At 41.1% G+C, this 19,500-nt stretch overlaps 1 protein-coding gene across 1 annotated transcript in view; it reads left to right on the top strand.

The window, feature by feature from the left end:
• The window catches only part of LOC139943195 (uncharacterized), a 47,093-nt gene that overhangs the window by 13,445 nt on the left and 14,148 nt on the right, over positions 1 to 19,500 (top strand). Inside the window, exons 2-4 of the mRNA XM_071940013.1 lie at positions 554 to 850; positions 10,606 to 10,782; positions 11,089 to 11,159. Of these exons, the coding sequence (XP_071796114.1) occupies positions 554 to 850; positions 10,606 to 10,782; positions 11,089 to 11,159 (545 nt within the window). The remainder of the gene's footprint in view (positions 1 to 553; positions 851 to 10,605; positions 10,783 to 11,088; positions 11,160 to 19,500) is intronic.

The following is a 19,500-nucleotide window of genomic DNA, read 5'->3' as shown; positions in this document are numbered from 1 at the left end:
TATTTCTTTCCTTTTGTTTTACGTCCTAAACTTTAAAACTAAATGAATAATATTCACTGCTGACATAACCTTAGCTTATCAACCTGTCATTTACAGTATCTTTACAATACAGCGAATATATTTTTAAAATGTTGTACATTAGTTTGAAGAAGATGGACAATCCCTGAAATTGTCCCTACGTGTGCAGCGCTCGTTTTGTTTCGTGGGCACTCGAAAATTTCGCTGGTCCTCGCTTGTTTGTCTCGTATTGCTGCTTTCCAACTGAACATGGAATCCCTCGTCTCGAGAGGCGCCCTCGTTTGATTTACAAACGAGCGAGCTTCCCTGGTACACATTTCCCGTCTCACTCGTCTCAGTCCCTCCGTGCCTCGATGGCAACATGAGGGCTGTACTGTAGTTAGAATACCACAATAGTTGGTTGAGATGACATGGGTACGAGATCATTCAGCTAAATTCATTGTAAAAGCAGCTGTAAAATGGTAAATTTCAAGCATAGTTGGCAGATCAAAATAATGTGTAACACATTAAGTTTTCTGTTCATTTTCTATCCTAGGGGGACGACAAAGAGTAGAGCCTTTGTTTGTGTTCCAGTCGGGAAGATCAGACAAAGCTGAAACGGAGGCTGGTGATGAGCAGTGGGAGGGAGAATTCCAAGATCTAGTAGATGACTACTACAATGATGAAGGCAAAGCTTATCAGGATGGGAGGCTACTGGCGGAGGAAAATACCCTACAAGAAGAGAGCATAGAATCTGGGACTGTTTCAGACGATGTAGAAGAAACAGATGGAGATGACCCCGAAGGCTCACTCTCTTCCCCTAATGCATCATTGGGCAGCTTGGCATCTAAAGGTAAGAATCTATACGATTAAAACTGTAACCTGCGCCATCTTGGATTGCAATTGCAATGGTCGATTTTGTATTTTTGTTTAAAAGCAATGTTATTTGCTTATAGCGGCAGGCAAGCAAGCAAAAAGGGTTCTCAAAGCCTCATTTCTGCTGAAGTACTCTGTTTAAGCAGAGAGCCAAATTTCATAGAGCTGCCTGTAACGGTCGATTTTGTGCTTATTGGGCGCACCTAGCACATTTTTCATTTCATAGCCTTGGTTAAGCAAGGTTTTTTGCTTAAAGCGTTAAGCAAACAAAAATGGTCCTTAAAGCCTCTATTTCGCGTAAGCACCCCATTCACACAGCACATATAGTGCAACATCATTGCAAATGTTGTTATTGTGCCGGCGCAGCGGTGTGTATTGTACGTACATGTTTGAACGGTAGGTGTAGCGAATGCAAACGAGTGTCTAAAATGCTTCAGAAATAATCGTACAATGTATATCTTCTTGGTGTGAACCTTTCGAGGGGCACTTTAAACCATTAAACAATAATACATATCAGACACAGAAGGTGATGACTTTTTTTTTATCGCCACTCTGCATTTATTTCGCCCACCATTTTGTCATCACCTTCCTCCTTTTTGCTGAAGCAAACATCTAAAATGGTGCGTGCGCAGTTTGTTTACATGCTGAAGAAATGTTGTACAATGTATTATCTTCATATTTACTCTCAAGTTAGTGTGTAAACCTTTCAAGGGGCGCTTTGAACCATTACAAATAGTACTTGTAAGACAGAGAAGGCGATGATTTTTTTTCCGCCACTCTGCATTTATATCGCCCGCCATTTTGTCAGTAGGGGGCCTATACCTTCTTTTTTGCTTAAGCAAATGATCTAAAATCTTGTGCTCGCTGTTTGTTTATGTGCTTAACCTCGTGAAATATGTGTACATTCCTCCATGGTTTAAGCAATTATTTTTGCTACGTTAAGCCCAAAAAAATGCTAACCGTTAAGCAGCTCTTTGAAATTGGGCCCATGGAAGCTCATGGTGGCGATAACAGTGCCCTGCAAACTTCAGCTTGCTGGCTGGAAGCTCAGGGTGGTGATAACAGTGCCCTGCAAACTTCAGCTTGCTGGCTGGAAGCTCAGGGTGGTGATAACAGTGCCCTGCAAACTTCAGCTTGCTGGCTGGAAGCTCAGGGTGGTGATAACAGTGCCCTGCAAACTTCAGCTTGCTGGCTGGAAGCTCAGGGTGGTGATAACAGTGCCCTGCAAACTTCAGCTTGCTGGCTGGAAGCTCAGGGTGGTAATAACAGTGCCCTGCAAACTTCAGCTTGCTGGCTGGAAGCTCAGGGTGGTAATAACAGTGCCCTGCAAACTTCAGCTTGCTAGCTGGAAGCTCAGGGTGGTGATAACAGTGCCCTGCAAACTTCAGCTTGCTAGCTGGAAGCTCAGGGTGACAATAACAGTGCCCTGCAAACTTCAGCTTGCTGGCTGGAAGCTCAGGGTGGTAATAACAGTGCCCTGCAATCTTCAGCTTGCTAGCTGGAAGCTCAGGGTGGTAATAACAGTGCCCTGCAAACTTCAGCTTGCTGGCTGGAAGCTCAGGGTGGTGATAACAGTGCCCTGCAAACTTCAGCTTGCTGGCTGGAAGCTCAGGGTGGTGATAACAGTGCCCTGCAAACTTCAGCTTGCTGGCTGGAAGCTCAGGGTGGCGATAACAGTGCCCTGCAAACTTCAGCTTGCTGGCTGGAAGCTGGTGGCGATAACAGTGCCCTGCAAACTTCAGCTTGCTGGCTGGAAGCTCAGGGTGACAATAACAGTGCCCTGCAAACTTCAGCTTGCTGGCTGGAAGCTCAAGGTGACAATAACAGTGCCCTGCAAACTTCAGCTTGCTGGCTGGAAGCTCAGGGTGGTGATAACAGTGCCCTGCAAACTTCAGCTTGCTAGCTGGAAGCTCAGGGTGGTGATAACAGTGCCCTGCAAACTTCAGCTTGCTGGCTGGAAGCTGGTGGCGATAACAGTGCCCTGCAAACTTCAGCTTGCTGGCTGGAAGCTCAGGGTGACAATAACAGTGCCCTGCAAACTTCAGCTTGCTGGCTGGAAGCTGAGGGTGACAATAACAGTGCCCTGCAAACTTCAGCTTGCTGGCTGGAAGCTCAGGGTGACATTAACAGTGCCCTGCAAACTTCAGCTTGCTGGCTGGAAGCTGGTGGCGATAACAGTGCCCTGCAAACTTCAGCTTGCTGGCTGGAAGCTCAGGGTGACAATAACAGTGCCCTGCAAACTTCAGCTTGCTGGCTGGAAGCTCAGGGTGGTAATAACAGTGCCCTGCAAACTTCAGCTTGCTGGCTGGAAGCTCAGGGTGGCGATAACAGTGCCCTGCAAACTTCAGCTTGCTGGCTGGAAGCTCATGGTGGCGATAACAGTGCCCTGCAAACTTCAGTCTGCTGGCTGGAAGCTGGTGGCGATAACAGTGCCCTGCAAACTTCAGCTTGCTGGCTGGAAGCTCAGGGTGACAATAACAGTGCCCTGCAAACTTCAGCTTGCTGGCTGGAAGCTCAGGGTGACAATAACAGTGCCCTGCAAAACTTCAGCTTGCTGGCTGGAAGCTCAGGGTGACAATAACAGTGCCCTGCAAACTTCAGCTTGCTGGCTGGAAGCTCAGGGTGACAATAACAGTGCCCTGCAAACTTCAGCTTGCTGGCTGGAAGCTGGTGGCGATAACAGTGCCCTGCAAACTTCAGCTTGCTGGCTGGAAGCTCAGGGTGGTAATAACAGTGCCCTGCAAACTTCAGCTTGCTGGCTGGAAGCTGGTGGCGATAACAGTGCCCTGCAAACTTCAGCTTGCTGGCTGGAAGCTCAGGGTGGTAATAACAGTGCCCTGCAAACTTCAGCTTGCTGGCTGGAAGCTGGTGGCGATAACAGTGCCCTGCAAACTTCAGCTTGCTAGCTGGAAGCTCAGGGTGACAATAACAGTGCCCTGCAAACTTCAGCTTGCTGGCTGGAAAGCTCAGGGTGACAATAACAGTGCCCTGCAAACTTCAGCTTGCTGGCTGAAAGCTCAGGGTGACAATAACAGTGCCCTGCAAACTTCAGCTTGCTGGCTGGAAGCTCAGGGTGACAATAACAGTTGTCTGCAAACTTCAGCTTGCTGGCTGGAAAGCTCAGGGTGGTGATAACAGTGCCCTGCAAACTTCAGCTTGCTGGCTGGAAGCTCATGGTGGCGATAACAGTGCCCTGCAAACTTCAGCTTGCTGGCTGGAAGCTCAGGGTGGTAATAACAGTGCCCTGCAAACTTCAGTCTGCTGGCTGGAAGCTGGTGGCGATAACAGTGCCCTGCAAACTTCAGCTTGCTGGCTGGAAGCTCAGGGTGACAATAACAGTGCCCTGCAAACTTCAGCTTGCTGGCTGGAAGCTGAGGGTGACAATAACAGTGCCCTGCAAACTTCAGCTTGCTGGCTGGAAGCTCAGGGTGACAATAACAGTGCCCTGCAAACTTCAGCTTGCTGGCTGGAAGCTGGTGGCGATAACAGTGCCCTGCAAACTTCAGCTTGCTGGCTGGAAGCTCAGGGTGACAATAACAGTGCCCTGCAAACTTCAGCTTGCTGGCTGGAAGCTCAGGGTGGTAATAACAGTGCCCTGCAAACTTCAGCTTGCTGGCTGGAAGCTCAGGGTGGCGATAACAGTGCCCTGCAAACTTCAGCTTGCTGGCTGGAAGCTCATGGTGGCGATAACAGTGCCCTGCAAAACTTCAGCTTGCTGGCTGGAAGCTCATGGTGGTGATAACAGTGCCCTGCAAACTTCAGCTTGCTGGCTGGAAGCTCATGGTGGCGATAACAGTGCCCTGCAAACTTCAGCTTGCTGGCTGGAAGCTCAGGGTGGTAATAACAGTGCCCTGCAAACTTCAGCTTGCTGGCTGGAAGCTGGTGGCGATAACAGTGCCCTGCAAACTTCAGCTTGCTAGCTGGAAGCTCAGGGTGACAATAACAGTGCCCTGCAAACTTCAGCTTGCTGGCTCGAAAGCTCAGGGTGACAATAACAGTGCCCTGCAAACTTCAGCTTGCTGGCTGGAAGCTCAGGGTGACAATAACAGTTGTCTGCAAACTTCAGCTTGCTGGCTGGAAAGCTCAGGGTGGTGATAACAGTGCCCTGCAAACTTCAGCTTGCTGGCTGGAAGCTCATGGTGGCGATAACAGTGCCCTGCAAACTTCAGTTTGCTGGCTGGAAGCTCAGGGTGGTAATAACAGTGCCCTGCAAACTTCAGCTTGCTGGCTGGAAGCTCAGGGTGGTAATAACAGTGCCCTGCAAACTTCAGCTTGCTGGCTGGAAGCTGGTGGTGATAACAGTGCCCTGCAAACTTCAGCTTGCTGGCTGGAAGCTCAGGGTGACAATAACAGTGCCCTGCAAACTTCAGCTTGCTGGCTGGAAGCTCAGGGTGACAATAACAGTGCCCTGCAAACTTCAGCTTGCTGGCTGGAAGCTCAGGGTGACAATAACAGTGCCCTGCAAACTTCAGCTTGCTGGCTGGAAGCTGGTGGCGATAACAGTGCCCTGCAAACTTCAGCTTGCTGGCTGGAAGCTCAGGGTGACAATAACAGTGCCCTGCAAACTTCAGCTTGCTGGCTGGAAGCTCAGGGTGGTAATAACAGTGCCCTGCAAACTTCAGCTTGCTGGCTGGAAGCTCAGGGTGGCGATAACAGTGCCCTGCAAACTTCAGCTTGCTGGCTGGAAGCTCATGGTGGCGATAACAGTGCCCTGCAAAATTTCAGCTTGCTGGCTGGAAGCTCATGGTGGTGATAACAGTGCCCTGCAAACTTCATTTTGCTGGCTCGAAGCTCATGGTGGCGATAACAGTGCCCTGCAAACTTCAGCTTGCTGGCTGGAAGCTCAGGGTGGTAATAACAGTGCCCTGCAAACTTCAGCTTGCTGGCTGGAAGCTGGTGGCGACAACAGTGCCCTGCAAACTTCAGCTTGCTAGCTGGAAGCTCAGGGTGACAATAACAGTGCCCTGCAAACTTCAGCTTGCTGGGTGGAAAGCTCAGGGTGACAATAACAGTGCCCTGCAAACTTCAGCTTGCTGGCTTGAAGCTCAGGGTGACAATAACAGTTGTCTGCAAACTTCAGCTTGCTGGCTGGAAGCTCAGGGTGACAATAACAGTGCCCTGCAAACTTCAGCTTGCTGGCTGGAAGCTCAGGGTGACAATAACAGTGCCCTGCAAACTTCAGCTTGCTGGCTGGAAGCTCAGGGTGACAATAACAGTGCCCTGCAAACTTCAGCTTGCTGGCTGGAAGCTGGTGGCGATAACAGTGCCCTGCAAACTTCAGCTTGCTGGCTGGAAGCTCAGGGTGACAATAACAGTGCCCTGCAAACTTCAGCTGGCTGGCTGGAAGCTCATGGTGGCGATAACAGTGCCCTGCAAACTTCAGTTTGCTGGCTGGAAGCTCAGGGTGGTGATAACAGTGCCCTGCAAACTTCAGCTTGCTGGCTGGAAGCTCATGGTGGCGATAACAGTGCCCTGCAAACTTCAGCTTGCTAGCTGGAAGCTCAGGGTGGCGATAACAGTGCCCTGCAAACTTCAGCTTGCTGGCTGGAAGCTCAGGGTGGTGATAACAGTGCCCTGCAAACTTCAGCTTGCTAGCTGGAAGCTCAGGGTGACAATAACAGTGCCCTGCAAACTTCAGCTTGCTGGCTGGAAGCTCAGGGTGGTGATAACAGTGCCCTGCAAACTTCATACGTCTTGTGCAGATTTGAAGAAAAATTCACCCTGGTCTCTCAACTTGGTATCTCTGTATCGCATCGAGGTGCGCCACACAGGCTGCCACGGCAATAGCATTGCTCCTGTTTAAGTAATCTTTTCTACCTTTTCTTGGTGGATTTTGCACTTCAAACTGTGTAAAACATAATGCTTTTACATCAGTGACAATATCTCTAAGACTCTTTGATTTCTGCTGTCCTGGCTGATGGAGTATTGGTTGGATCTTTGGTTTTTGACATTCAACCTGTGAGTAACATACAGCAAACTACATGTACATGTCAATGGGCATTTTACTCACCCATAGACACAATGTGATCAATAGACCGTCCAACCTATACAACAATTGAAAGGACAATAGATGAACAATGGGATCAGGGAAGTACTACACCCTACTTGCTTGGGTCTGTCTTGGGCTATGTACTACTGCATGCGACCATGGAGTGGTTCACCAATTCAAGTATAGTATTGAAGTTTTCCCTAGCAACGGCAGGCTTGTACATCAGAAGTATCTTGGCACTGGATATTATACTATCCTAACTCCTCCGCCTCGTTCCAACTTCAATTATTAGTTGCTGGTGACGTTAATCCTAATCCGGGACCTGATCATGATACCAATGACAATCATAATCACAATCCTATATCGTCTCATCAAAAAATTGCATACAGCAGGACTCAGTTGATGAATATGAACACTGGAACATTGACTGTGCCCTTAAGTACATGGTTGAACATAACGTCTCTCGGAATACAATCCAAACCTTCAACTCATAGAGGAGTGCGTGCTGGGATCCGTAAGCATCGTAATAGATCTGTTGACATTTCACATTTCCTTAAGTTTAGTTTGTGGAATGCGCATTCAGTAAGAAATAAGACAATCAGCTGTTCTGAGTATGTGCTAGACAAGGGGATTGACGCATTATTTCTAACAGAGACCTGGCTGAATGACTCTGATAATGTTATTATTGGGGAACTCTGCCCTCCAGGCTATATGTTCATCAATGTTCCGAGAGATTCCGATAACTATGGTGGAATTGGTGTCTTGTACAGATGCCCCCTAAAGTTTCAGATTATACCAATCAATTTCAAATCTGCTACTTTTGAGTACACAATCATTTCAAACACAGGACGCAAGATCTACTATATCCTGCTCTACAGACCTCCCCCATCCAGAAATAATGGTTTGAAGACTTCACAGTTTCTTGATGACTTTGCGAACTTTCTAATATGCGTGAACTCGCTAGCCGGCAAAGTCGTCCTGTTGGGAGACTTCAACATTCATGTCGATTGCCCGGAGAAAACAGACGTCACCCGTTTTCTGGAAACTGCTGAGAGTGCTGGTTTTCAACAATTTGTTCATGGGGCAACCCATATATGTGGCCATACACTGGACTTGGTCCTGTCTCAACCTGAAGACAATCTCATCATGGACTGTACAGTTGGTGTTAGGCTTTCAGATCACCATGTTGTTGATTTTCAGCTCATGCTGGACAAAGCAGAAAACCAAAAACAAGTTACTACTAATCGGAACTTTCGCACAATTGATACAGCCAATTTTCAGAAAGAGTTGAAATTGAAGTTAAACAACATTTTAGCTGGAGTTGATAATATCGATTGTCTGACGGAGGCATTTGAAGAGTGCACAATCAATTCCTTGGACCATTTTGCCCCTGTCTCTATGAAAACTCGTGAAACAAGAATTAGACAACCCTGGTATAACTCAAACATACACGAAGCTCGCAGAATTCGACGAAAGTGTGAAAAGAAGTGGCGCAAGACTCGTCTAGAAGTTCATCACCAGCTTTATATTGAACAAAACAGAACAGTCAATTGCAGGATAGAGGAAGCTAAAAAGCAGCATATTTCGGAAAAGCTGCAATCCGCTTCTGATACAAAGACTGTGTTTAGAATTGTTAATGGGCTCTTGAATAATACAAGTAAAGTGTTACCCGCATATGAGTGTGCACAAGATTTAAGTAATGACTTTGCAGTGTATTTCCAAGAGAAGGTTGCTAACATTTATTCTAGTATGAAACATGTTCAATCAAGTGTAACGTGTGGTGATTCCCACAATGTTTGTGTAGCATGTAAACTACCTGAATTCAGTCAAGTGTCTGAAGAAGATGTTATTAAGCTTGTTAACAAAGCTGCCACAAAAAGTTGTATATTGGATCCTGTACCCACTTGGTTTCTTAAAGATAATGTTTCCATATTTCTACCGGTTTTAACACACATCATAAATAAGTCTCTCACTACAGGCATTTTCCCAAGTATTCTAAAGCATACTGTACTCAACCCTCTCATTAAGAAGCGGTCACTGAATCCAGACGAACTCAAGAACTATCGTCCTGTCGCTAACATCAAGTTCTTATCTAAACTGATAGAGAAACATGTGGTCAACAACATCAATGATCACATTGTTAAAAACGGTTTGGGTGAGGAATTTCAGTCAGCTTATTGTGTGTCTCATAGTACTGAAACCGCACTACTGAAAGTCAAAAGTGATATCATGGGCATGATCCACAATCAGAAGGGCGTGTTCCTGGTGCTTTTAGACCTAAGTGCCGCATTCGACACTGTTAATCACAATGTCCTTTTCAACAGATTAGAATGTGAGATTGGCATTACAGGGACAGCTCTTGAGTGGTTTAAGTCTTACTTCAGTGGTAGAACAACACAGGTTTTGATAGACAATACTTATTCAGCCTCACACGATATGCTTTATGGATTGCCGCAAGGATCAATTGTTGGACCGAAATCCTTTACCATTTACACCATTCCCATTGGTAGAATCATCAAGGGGAACAATCTACTCTATCACATCTATGCTGATGATATTCAGATTTATACCAGTTTCACACCTTCGGATTCATCATCTATTCAGTCTGCCTTACAGGCAGGCGCTCACAAAGTGCATTGTAGAATTAAAATCCTGGATGACTGAAAATATGTTGAAACTAAACAACAATAAAACCGAGTTCTTTGTTGCAACCTCACCTCATTTCAATCGCCTCATGCAATGAGATGAAATTATCACACCCACTAAAACTGTTCGGAACCTTGGCATTGTCTTTGACAATCTTATGTCTATGTCTTCACAAATAACATCATTGTCTAGGTCTGTGTCATACCATCTGCGTAACATTACACGTATAAGAAGGTTTCTAGACGTTGACACATGTAGCAGTGTTACAAGGTCTCTTGTTCTTTCACGATTGGACTATGGCAACGCACTTTTACTTGGAGCGAACACAACTCAAATTAATAGACTTCAACATCTTCAGAATTGGGCTGCCAAACTAATATTTTGTGCGTCTAAACATGATCATGCAACTCCTTTTCTCAAAAAGCTACATTGGCTCCCGGTGAAAGAGCGCATTCAATTAAAAATATTGGTGCATGTGTATAAATGCTTAAATGGACTTGCACCAGCATATCTTTCATCTTGTTTTTCTTTTCACATTCAAATTAGGGCTGGGCTTCGCTCAGCATCAGACAAAACCCGTCTTGCTGAAAATAAACCGAGCAGCAAATCTTTTCAATCCGCTGCATCTAAATCATTTTCCTTAGCCGCTCCAGGACTGTGGAACCATCTTCCCATCACAATACGCACCTCAATTTCACTGCCTATTTTCAAGAAAGCACTTAAAAAACATCTTTTTCCTTAGTGTCTGTTTATTGCTTTATTATTCATTTGTTGTATTATCTGCATTGCTATTGTTGGTTTAAAGCGCTGTGGTCTAAATGAAATGGCGCTATATAAAAACCCATTGTATTGTATTGTATATCTGTATTATAAGCTAAAATGCTTTTTTTGGAGTCAGGGTGAACATGAACTTACAATTAGATGTTTGCATAATATAATACACAAGGTTAACCAAAAAGCTTGATTAGACGTCTTACTCAGGGTAAACATCTGAGTACAAGGAATACATATACACCAATAGACTAATACAAATTTACATGTACATTTTGGAATATTGTTTTCTGGGGTTAATGTTATCGCTCTGATCTTTATTACAGAAAGCTACAGGCAAGCTGCAAAAAGATTACTATCAAGAAAGTGTAAAAGGAAGCATTTGCAGCTTTTAGGAGCGAGCCAGCAAGGTGGTCAGGTTGAAACAATAGATGGGAGTAATGGACCTATTCTAACAGTGGATCCCTTCAAAGGGATCATTTTCCTGCAAGACAGAGCTGCAGGTAAGCCTTGATTACATTTTCATGCAAGGTAAAGATTGCTTTTAGCAATGAATCAAACAATACTTGACATCAATTAAGGGCCATATTTTATTTTAAAAGTATTTTTAAAGATCAATAAGGTTCTAGATGGATCTGTTCTGTATACATGTACTCAAAATGTACAACCTGTAAATGTGTGTAGTTCTTCCAGCCTTAAAGAGGGTATGGTCAATACAATTTGTTTGTGATTATTCTGATGTTGACTCCATAAATGGTTTTTCTTTTAGTGACAATGTTGATTGTAAATTTGACATATATATTTTTCAGAGAGTACCAACTCCGACGAACATCCTAAAAGAAGGAGAAAATGGACGAGGCAATATACATGTACATCTAAGGTAGGATCCAGTAAACGAAGAAAAGAAATTGTATGCCTTGTTGGGTCAGATCCAAAACAACCCCCATGTGACGGGACGGAAAATAAAGTACATTAGCTGCTTATATTCACATGTCAGTTTGTGTTCTACTATGGAAAAATGTTTTACCCCCAACATGGTAGCAACATGGTAGCAACATGGTAGCAACATGGTAGCAACATGGTAGCAACATGGTAGCAACATGGTAGCAACATGGTAGCAACATGGTAGCAACAACATTTTTAAACTACATTGGGTGTTTTTGAACAAATAAAAATCTTTTCTTTTGATAAAGTGCTTCAAAGCTTTCAATACATGTAGTTAGTCTGATTTCTAGAAGACTCTTGATCATTGACAGGCCTTTTTATGCCCTGCGGACAAAATTCTGTCAACAAGAGAAGTATCAATTAACTGTTTAATGATGTAATAAGGGAACAACTTCAATTTTTAGATGTTTAGAGGTTGAAACATGCATTAAACGTGATAAAATGTGTTATTACAAAATACTGTGACCCCTCTAACTGTATTCAAGATTGACGTGGCACGGCTGTTCAGTTGCTACCTTTCCAGTATTTTATTTACACATGAATCTGTTGACGAAGATAAATACGATGTGATGAGGTCTTCGTCTAAGGATCTTATGAACTTTTTACAATAACAATTATGAATATTAAATTAACACTAATAAATAAACAGTTCTCCCAGCGGTTAACGCCATAATTCTAGGCGTCGTCCGCCATCTTGGAAATCAAAGGAAAATATAAATTAACTGTAAGCTGGATCCAAAACAGAGCTTACTTAACAAATGCACTAAAGATATATTTACACTAAAGGGACTGACTTGTCCCGATGTAATTTACAAAACGAATACATGAATTGTCTCATAGCATAAGTATGACCTAAGGGTAACTCCTCGTTTGACTCTGTTATACATGGCAAACGAGTCAATAAATCAAAGATTTGAACAGTAAATATATATTCAACTTAGACTATGACGGTAAATGGAACATAGTGAATGATTTAGTTAAACAATATTAACGCAAAAGGTAAGCATTAAACAATATAAAACATAATTACCTGTTGACGAAGATAAATACGATGTGATGAGGTCTTCGTCTAAGGATCTTATGAACTGAAAGCCCGCGAAAATGAGATCGCTGGAGGGCGCTATATGGAGGTATTACGTAAGAGGGTGAAGTTAAATAAAAAAAAGGACTGTGGGCATATGTAATAGTTCATGACCGTCACATGGCTAAAAATTAAGCTGTCATTTGGAAATTGGGAGGAAGCTTTTATTGAAGAAAAATGGATACATGTAGCAAGAGATTGGTGCTCCCTTTTTAAGTAGAATAAACTCTGTCAGTATTTGTGTTTGTATGTACATGTAGCTTTTCAAAATTTTCAAGCACTGGGATATATTTAACATGACTGCTAAAAACACATGCCTACTAGGTTGCAAACAAAACATTTACATGGACTCTTCCATCCTAGCCAGAAAGCAATATTCTGTAAGGTTATATTTATTTTATTTGTTCAATTTGCAAACTATGTGGTATCTACAGTATTTAACTATTGCTAAAGAAAATTGGCTTTAATGAGCCGATCTTTACAATGTTCTTACATCAAAAGGTATACCATATGAAAGTACAAAACAAATTGAAAACTAACAGGGTCAGATGGTGGTCAGGTTCCAAGGTATTGGCTACATTGTTACCAGGCCTTGAACATTGCTCTTGAAGGGGCACTGCAATTTTCCTCATGTAAGGATCGAGCACTCTGCGAGGAAAATGTTAATTTGTACTGAAACTTTAGAGAAGGGCACCAAGCAAAAAAGCACAGGGCACCGGCGGCAATTGCTGTGGGTGGAGTGGGTATTTTGAGACCTGTGTTGTTAAATCTTGACATAATTTAACGTTGAACCAACCAACACCACTTTGTAATCTCCACCCTGCTGGGGTAGCAAATCAATTCGCATTTACTTTGCACACGTTCAAGTACAATGGGTCGTATGAATAAAAAGTAGTATTTACTGACAAGTACTAGCAAAAAGTAAAAGCATAAACTTCCAAGTAGAAGCATTCAGTAAAAGCATCTTCTAAATTCCGTATGAATAAACCTATTCTTTTACTGCAAAGTATTCACTTAATGCTTTGGAGTAAATACTTCTGATATACCATGGCTGAATGGCTCTTAACAAAAGGTTTCCTTTGTATTACAACTCCCATTCACGTCTACGTACGCACTCACACACACACAGCCAAAGCAGCATTTGATTTAACAGAAACATTAAAAATCTTCAAGTCAGCCATGAGGTTTTTATTCTGACAACATTTTGATGAAGACGACTCATCTGGACACACAGAGTAAAAACGTTTTTGTTAAGCTTTTGAAACTTGGAGTGGAGCATGACAGCGCTGTATAGAGAACATCAGAGCTGGATATGAGCATAGCTAATGTATTTAACTTAAACTTAAAAGTTTTAATAATAACACGAACAACATTCTATTGAAATGCATTTAATTGTTTAAAAAATTACTTCTTCTGATTTTATAAACAATAAGCCTTAATGATCGAGGCATTCATTTCTGAGTTGAAAAAAATCTTTATATCTTTTTAAAAAGCTTACTGTAATGATACAAAACATTTTTTTTTTACAAACGGTTTTATTTTATCCTCAGCATATATAAACAAGTTTGATTAAAAGCAGTTTGAGTTTGTGTGTATTGTTTCTGTTGTGAAACACTGTGTATGTGTCTATTTAATATTTCAGTGGTTTCTTTCCTTTGGACTAAAAAATTTATCCTGTGAGGAACATTCATAAACACTGTCATTTCTTCGGACGAGCCTTTTACTTCTGTGCCCAAGGTAGCTCTGGAGCTACCTTGAAAAATCACTAGTATTTACTTGCATTTTGTAGTATATTCTCCGTTTTATTCATATGGAAGTATTAAGTAAGTGCTAAAATTAAAAGAATTTACTTTTTGGTAAAAGTAGATACTTTTAGCATTTTAGTAAATACTTTTAAGTAACAGTTTTTACTTCCTTTTATTCATATGGATGGTAGTAAATACTTGAAATTTTCAAGTAAAAGTAAGTACTACTTTTTATTCATACGACCCAATATTCCACAAAACAGTCTGGTCCTTCCCATCAAAACACTAACAGCACTCTGTATTCATCAAGTTGATCTAGTGTATTAAGGAGCTGTTAAAGTATCCTCAACTTTGAAGGAAATAGATCAGCTGATTGAGCTGCTCTCTGCATCTTAGGATTATGACATCTGGATACCATCTCTCTATTTCGATTACTGTTCTCTGGTCAGAATTTCTGCTAATAGAGTCTTATTAAGCTTGAACTCTTCTTTTTGTCTTTTTGAACTACGCTTCCTTTGTTTTCCTGCACTCGGCAGCCCATCTCTGCTGCTGTCTTGTAGTATCCTCCTTACTCTCTTGTAAAACTTGTTTAGTGAGAGACTCTTGTAATAATTTTGACCCTATTTAAAAAGAAAACAATTGTATTACTTTTACTTTGATCAATGACAAATATTCACAATGAATAATGCGCCTTAAATGCATGTACATGACTTGGAGTACAGATTACCTTACAAATCCTTTATTCACTTACCTATAAAATATGGATGAATTGGGCTAAAAATACAAATAAACAGATCCAAGAGCATCGTTTCAGGATTATAATTAGCTTCATTTTAGTTGCATTGTTAGTAAAAGACAAGTTATTAGTCCATCCAATGTTCAAAGTTTTTTTTATTAGCTTGTGTAATAACGTGACTGACATTACAATGTGGTGAATGACATTAAATGTGACTGACATTACACTTTTGTTTAATTAAAAAAAAAAATTAAACAACAATTATTTACCTGTTTGATAACATTGTTGCTACTAAGAAAATAATGAAGGGCAGATTTTAATTGCTACCATGTATACAATATGACAACAATCTTCATTGTTTGTGACTGCCATTACACTAAGCCTAACAAAAGCGTTCATTTGACGGCACTTACTAGGTATCTAACATTAGTTTCATATTTATTAAAGTTATTTTCCTAAAGATAGACATGGACAGTTGTTGGTTTTACCAAAGAAGATAAAATGAGCGCCATTAGAATAATGAAAAATACCAACAGAAATAAATTGTGTGTTCTTACCTATGATTGCATGGTGCCATTTAACGTAGCGTCAACTTCAGAGTGCTGTAACTTTCAAAATGTTTGGTCTGGATCATTTTTGTTTTAATTTCTAGAAACTTCAAAATATACTCTATCAAATTTGCACATGATGTTTGAGAAAAAAAGCATTTTGAAATTTTGACCCTCGTGTTGCACTTGCGTGGAATTGCCCCTTTGGTCTTTCCCATCTCCATGGAAGAGCATCGGCATTGCACAACACTGGCTAAGATTATTTGTGAAAAAAACAACACCTTTATGAATGTCAGCAACAGCCCCCAAATAGTATACATGGATAGATTATTTAATATTCTTCCTGGAAATGTTAAAAGCGAGACTGGATCATACCTAGTCCAGTCAGGATACAGCAATTTTCATCGGTAGTCCAAAACCCATGTTACGAAAAAAAAAAACCATTAAACAGCATGGTTTTCCTGCACGTTGATTGGCTGACGATGACATTGAGGTAGCAGCTTGCTGTTTTTCGTTGGTATGGTTCCCCGACCGCCAGGCTAGCGTTAGTCAATAACAACAGAGTCTGTTTAGTATGAGCTGAACCTCATTCAACTCATAAAAGACGGGCTCTTTTGTTATTGATGTATTGATCTATCCTTGTATACTATATTGGACTGTTGCTGACATTCATAACGGGACAATCTGTCATGTTTTTCAGACTTGTTTTCTTTCTTTTTGAAGCAATTTTTTGGGTACAAATTTCTCTTTTTAAAAACTTGAGTTGCACCGATCTTTTTCATACAAAACAACAGATATGCTCTTCATTTCAATGTACTTCTACATTATTTCTGTCAATACTTTTCAGATAAGGCCGAAAAAGACTGAATTTCAGAAGCCCTTCGGACCAATTATATATTCACACAGAGGTCACGAACAAAAAAGGATGAATAATTTACAGATAAAAGAAAAGAAATTTGGTGACCTGCGGGTAACAAACTGTAACAAACAACACCAGACCTCTATATATACAACCAGCGTTGGACTGATCATGCGGTGGTGGTACTTGAAGTCTCATAGGCCTACTTGTTTTGTGAAAAATAGTGTACGATTAAAAGAGACCGACGATCAACAAATCTGAAAACAACCTGGGTTTTAGGCCGTTCCACTTTTATTAGTTGGTTTAACTTAAGGATCTCGGCGATGAATCTTCTTGAAATAAAGAAAACAATTGGGGGGATAATCCATGCTTTTTAAATTGTTTTTGCCCAGGGACAAACTTTTGTCAGACTGATTTTTTTATAGAGAAACTACAGGTTACAAGGTAGGATGTGAAAAAAAGAGCAATAACAAATGTGTTTAACGTTTCGTTCTTGTGTAGAAAGGTTGGGAAACCAGTGCTTTGGCATGGCTGTGGCACGTGGTCTTTCTTGATATTCCGTGGCTATCCGAACATCTTATTGTGCCCATATTTGGCCGTCATTCATAAAACGATGATGGCGAAGCGTGTTTCGAACAATTCAGAAATCAATGGCTGCCTTCTGTTTCACTCACGCAAGTGTTTGATTGGTCCCATCTGAACATGTTGGGACCATGTTTTTGGCAGTTTCTAGATTTCATTTGCAGAATTTGTTACATGTGGCAAATAACCAATATATGTCAACTACATTTCTACCAAGTTACAACACCGAACTCCAGCGGGATCATGCTGGATCATCACGCCTTTGTTTTGAGGTTGTCGCAAGCAGCTATGTACGTGATTTTTAAAGTATTGGTGGTGGTGGTCGAAGCTACATACGTCGTTGGCATATACTTCTAGCTATTTATTATTATATTTGATTCTCAACACGTTTAATATTTTGATTTTCATGACAAAACATTGTTTTCCAATTAGGCGAGTAGGAGCAAGAGCCCAAATATTAGTGTATTTTGTGCTTTAATGTGTTTGGTACGCAGTTTGCTGATACAGTACCAGCCGCAAGTAACTCCAAACCCCCGTATGGAACGGGTGTCCGCGAGTAAACGGCATGGCGGGTACGGGGACCCGGGGATTTTGCGGTGGTATGTGCCGTGGCAAGTTTTGTAATAACTTCACTCATGGGTTAGCATGAATACCTTCAATGATAATAGGGAAGGCGACCTGAATAACTGTACACAAAAGCATTCTTTAATGCCGTTTGAGACTTAGAAGAATGTCCTATTCCGTATTTTAATATTGCCGGCATTCGAGTTGGGGAATTTTTTTTTGCAAGTTAAGAATGTTGGACCTCCCCTTCTTGTGATATTTTTGCTGTTCTGGGAAAATAAACATTTTTTTTAAATGGTAGAATGGATTTAATCTGACTTTTACTATTGTCGGCATTCGAGTTGGGAACATTTTTTTACAAGTTAAAATTTTTGTTTTACAAGTTAGGAATGTCCCTATTCCAACTTGTAATAGTGCTTGCATTCGAGTTGGGGAACAGAATGTCGGACCTCCCCATCTTTGTTAATATTGTTGCCGTTTTTTTTTTACCATTTAAACATTTGTTTTAAATGGTAGAATGTCCATATTCCGACTTTTAATATTGCCGACAATTGAGTATTTGGGAACATTTGTTTACAAGTAAAGATTGTCGGACCTCCCCCGTTGTTTTATTTTTGTGTTGTGGGAAAATGCATTTAACAAAATTTCTTTAATGTCCCTATTCCGTCTTTTAATATTGCCAGCATTCGAGTTGGGAAACATTTTTTTACAAGCTAAGACCTCCCCTCTTTGTTATATTTTTGCCGTTGTGGGACAAAAACCATTATTTATAAAATGGTATAAGGTCCGTATTCAGTTTTTTTAATATTGCCGGCATTCGAGTTGGGGTACATTTTTTTACAAGTTAAAAATGTCGGACCTCCCCTTGTTGTGTTATATTGCCGTTGTGGGAAAATGCATTTAAACATTCTTTTTAAATGTTAGAATGTCCATATTCCGTCTTTTAAGTTATGGGTTAATGAACAATTTTTCTTTTAAATGGTAGAATGTCTGTATTCCGTCTTTTAAAGGATTTGGGTACCTTTTTAAAATGTCCATAGATTTACATTAAACTTACAGGGTTTGAAGATAATGATAGTGGAAAGCTTCCCTTCAAATATTACTTACACAGTTTGAAGAAAAGATGGTAGAAAGTTTCCCTGAAAATATTACGTGCTGAGGTGCTGTAGTTTTTGAGAAATGAGTCAAAACAATGTCATGAAAATACGTTTGTAAATGATTAAAATAATTTTTGTCTCATGAGACGAACATTATTTTCATGACATTGTTTTGCTCGTTTCCCAAAAGCTACAGCACCTCAGCACGTAATATTTTCAGGGAAGCTTTCTACCATCATTTCTTCAAACTGTGTAAGTTTAGTGTAAATCTGTGGATATTGTGTTTTTTGTCCTACAAAAGTTACATAGACCCTTTAAATAATATTTTGTGACATTTGTATGTTAAGAGCGGAACAAAAATTGTAAGAATGTTTGACTGCAATTTTTAATATTGCTCGCATGCATTGGAGTATTAGGGAATTTTTTTACAAGTTAAGAATTTCCGACCTCCCCTCTTTTTCATATATTTTTGCCATTGCAGGAATTTCTTTTTTTTTTTTTAATGGTATAATGTCCGTATTCCAATTTTTAATGTTGCCGGCATTCTTGTTGGGGTACATTTTTTCACAAGTTAAGAATGTCCGCCCTCCCCTCACTGATATATTTTTGCTATATAGGATTTGAGGCATTGCATTGGTTAGCAGTAACACCATGTGTGTTTCTACTTGCCAGCTAGAGTTTGTTCTTAGAGATACTGTCTTGCTTTATTCTACCACCGCGGAGTATATGTTCGTGGGTTCGAGAGACTTCTCAGTTCTGAAAAGAACTGTATTGCTTTTTAACTATTACCCGGCGGATGGTATAGAAAATAGGCTGGGACTACTACTATAGCTTATAGGATCGTGATTAACTGTACTACCGCGGCGTCAGTTCTTAAATTGGTCTCAACGTTTCGACTAGCTTGCTCTTGTCATCGTCAGGAGACTGTATTTTTGCTGTTGTGGGAAAATGCATTTAAACATTTTCCTTTTAAATGGTAGAAATCCGTCTTTCAATATTGCCGGCATTCGAGTATTTGGGAACATTTTTTTACAAGTTAAGATTGTTGGACCTCCCCATGTTGT

Source organism: Asterias amurensis, chromosome 10 (genome assembly GCF_032118995.1).
Source record: "Asterias amurensis chromosome 10, ASM3211899v1".
Lineage (NCBI taxonomy): Eukaryota > Metazoa > Echinodermata > Asteroidea > Forcipulatida > Asteriidae > Asterias > Asterias amurensis.
The sequence above is the reverse complement of the archived record's forward strand: the minus strand, read 5'-3'. Positions and strand labels throughout refer to the sequence as shown.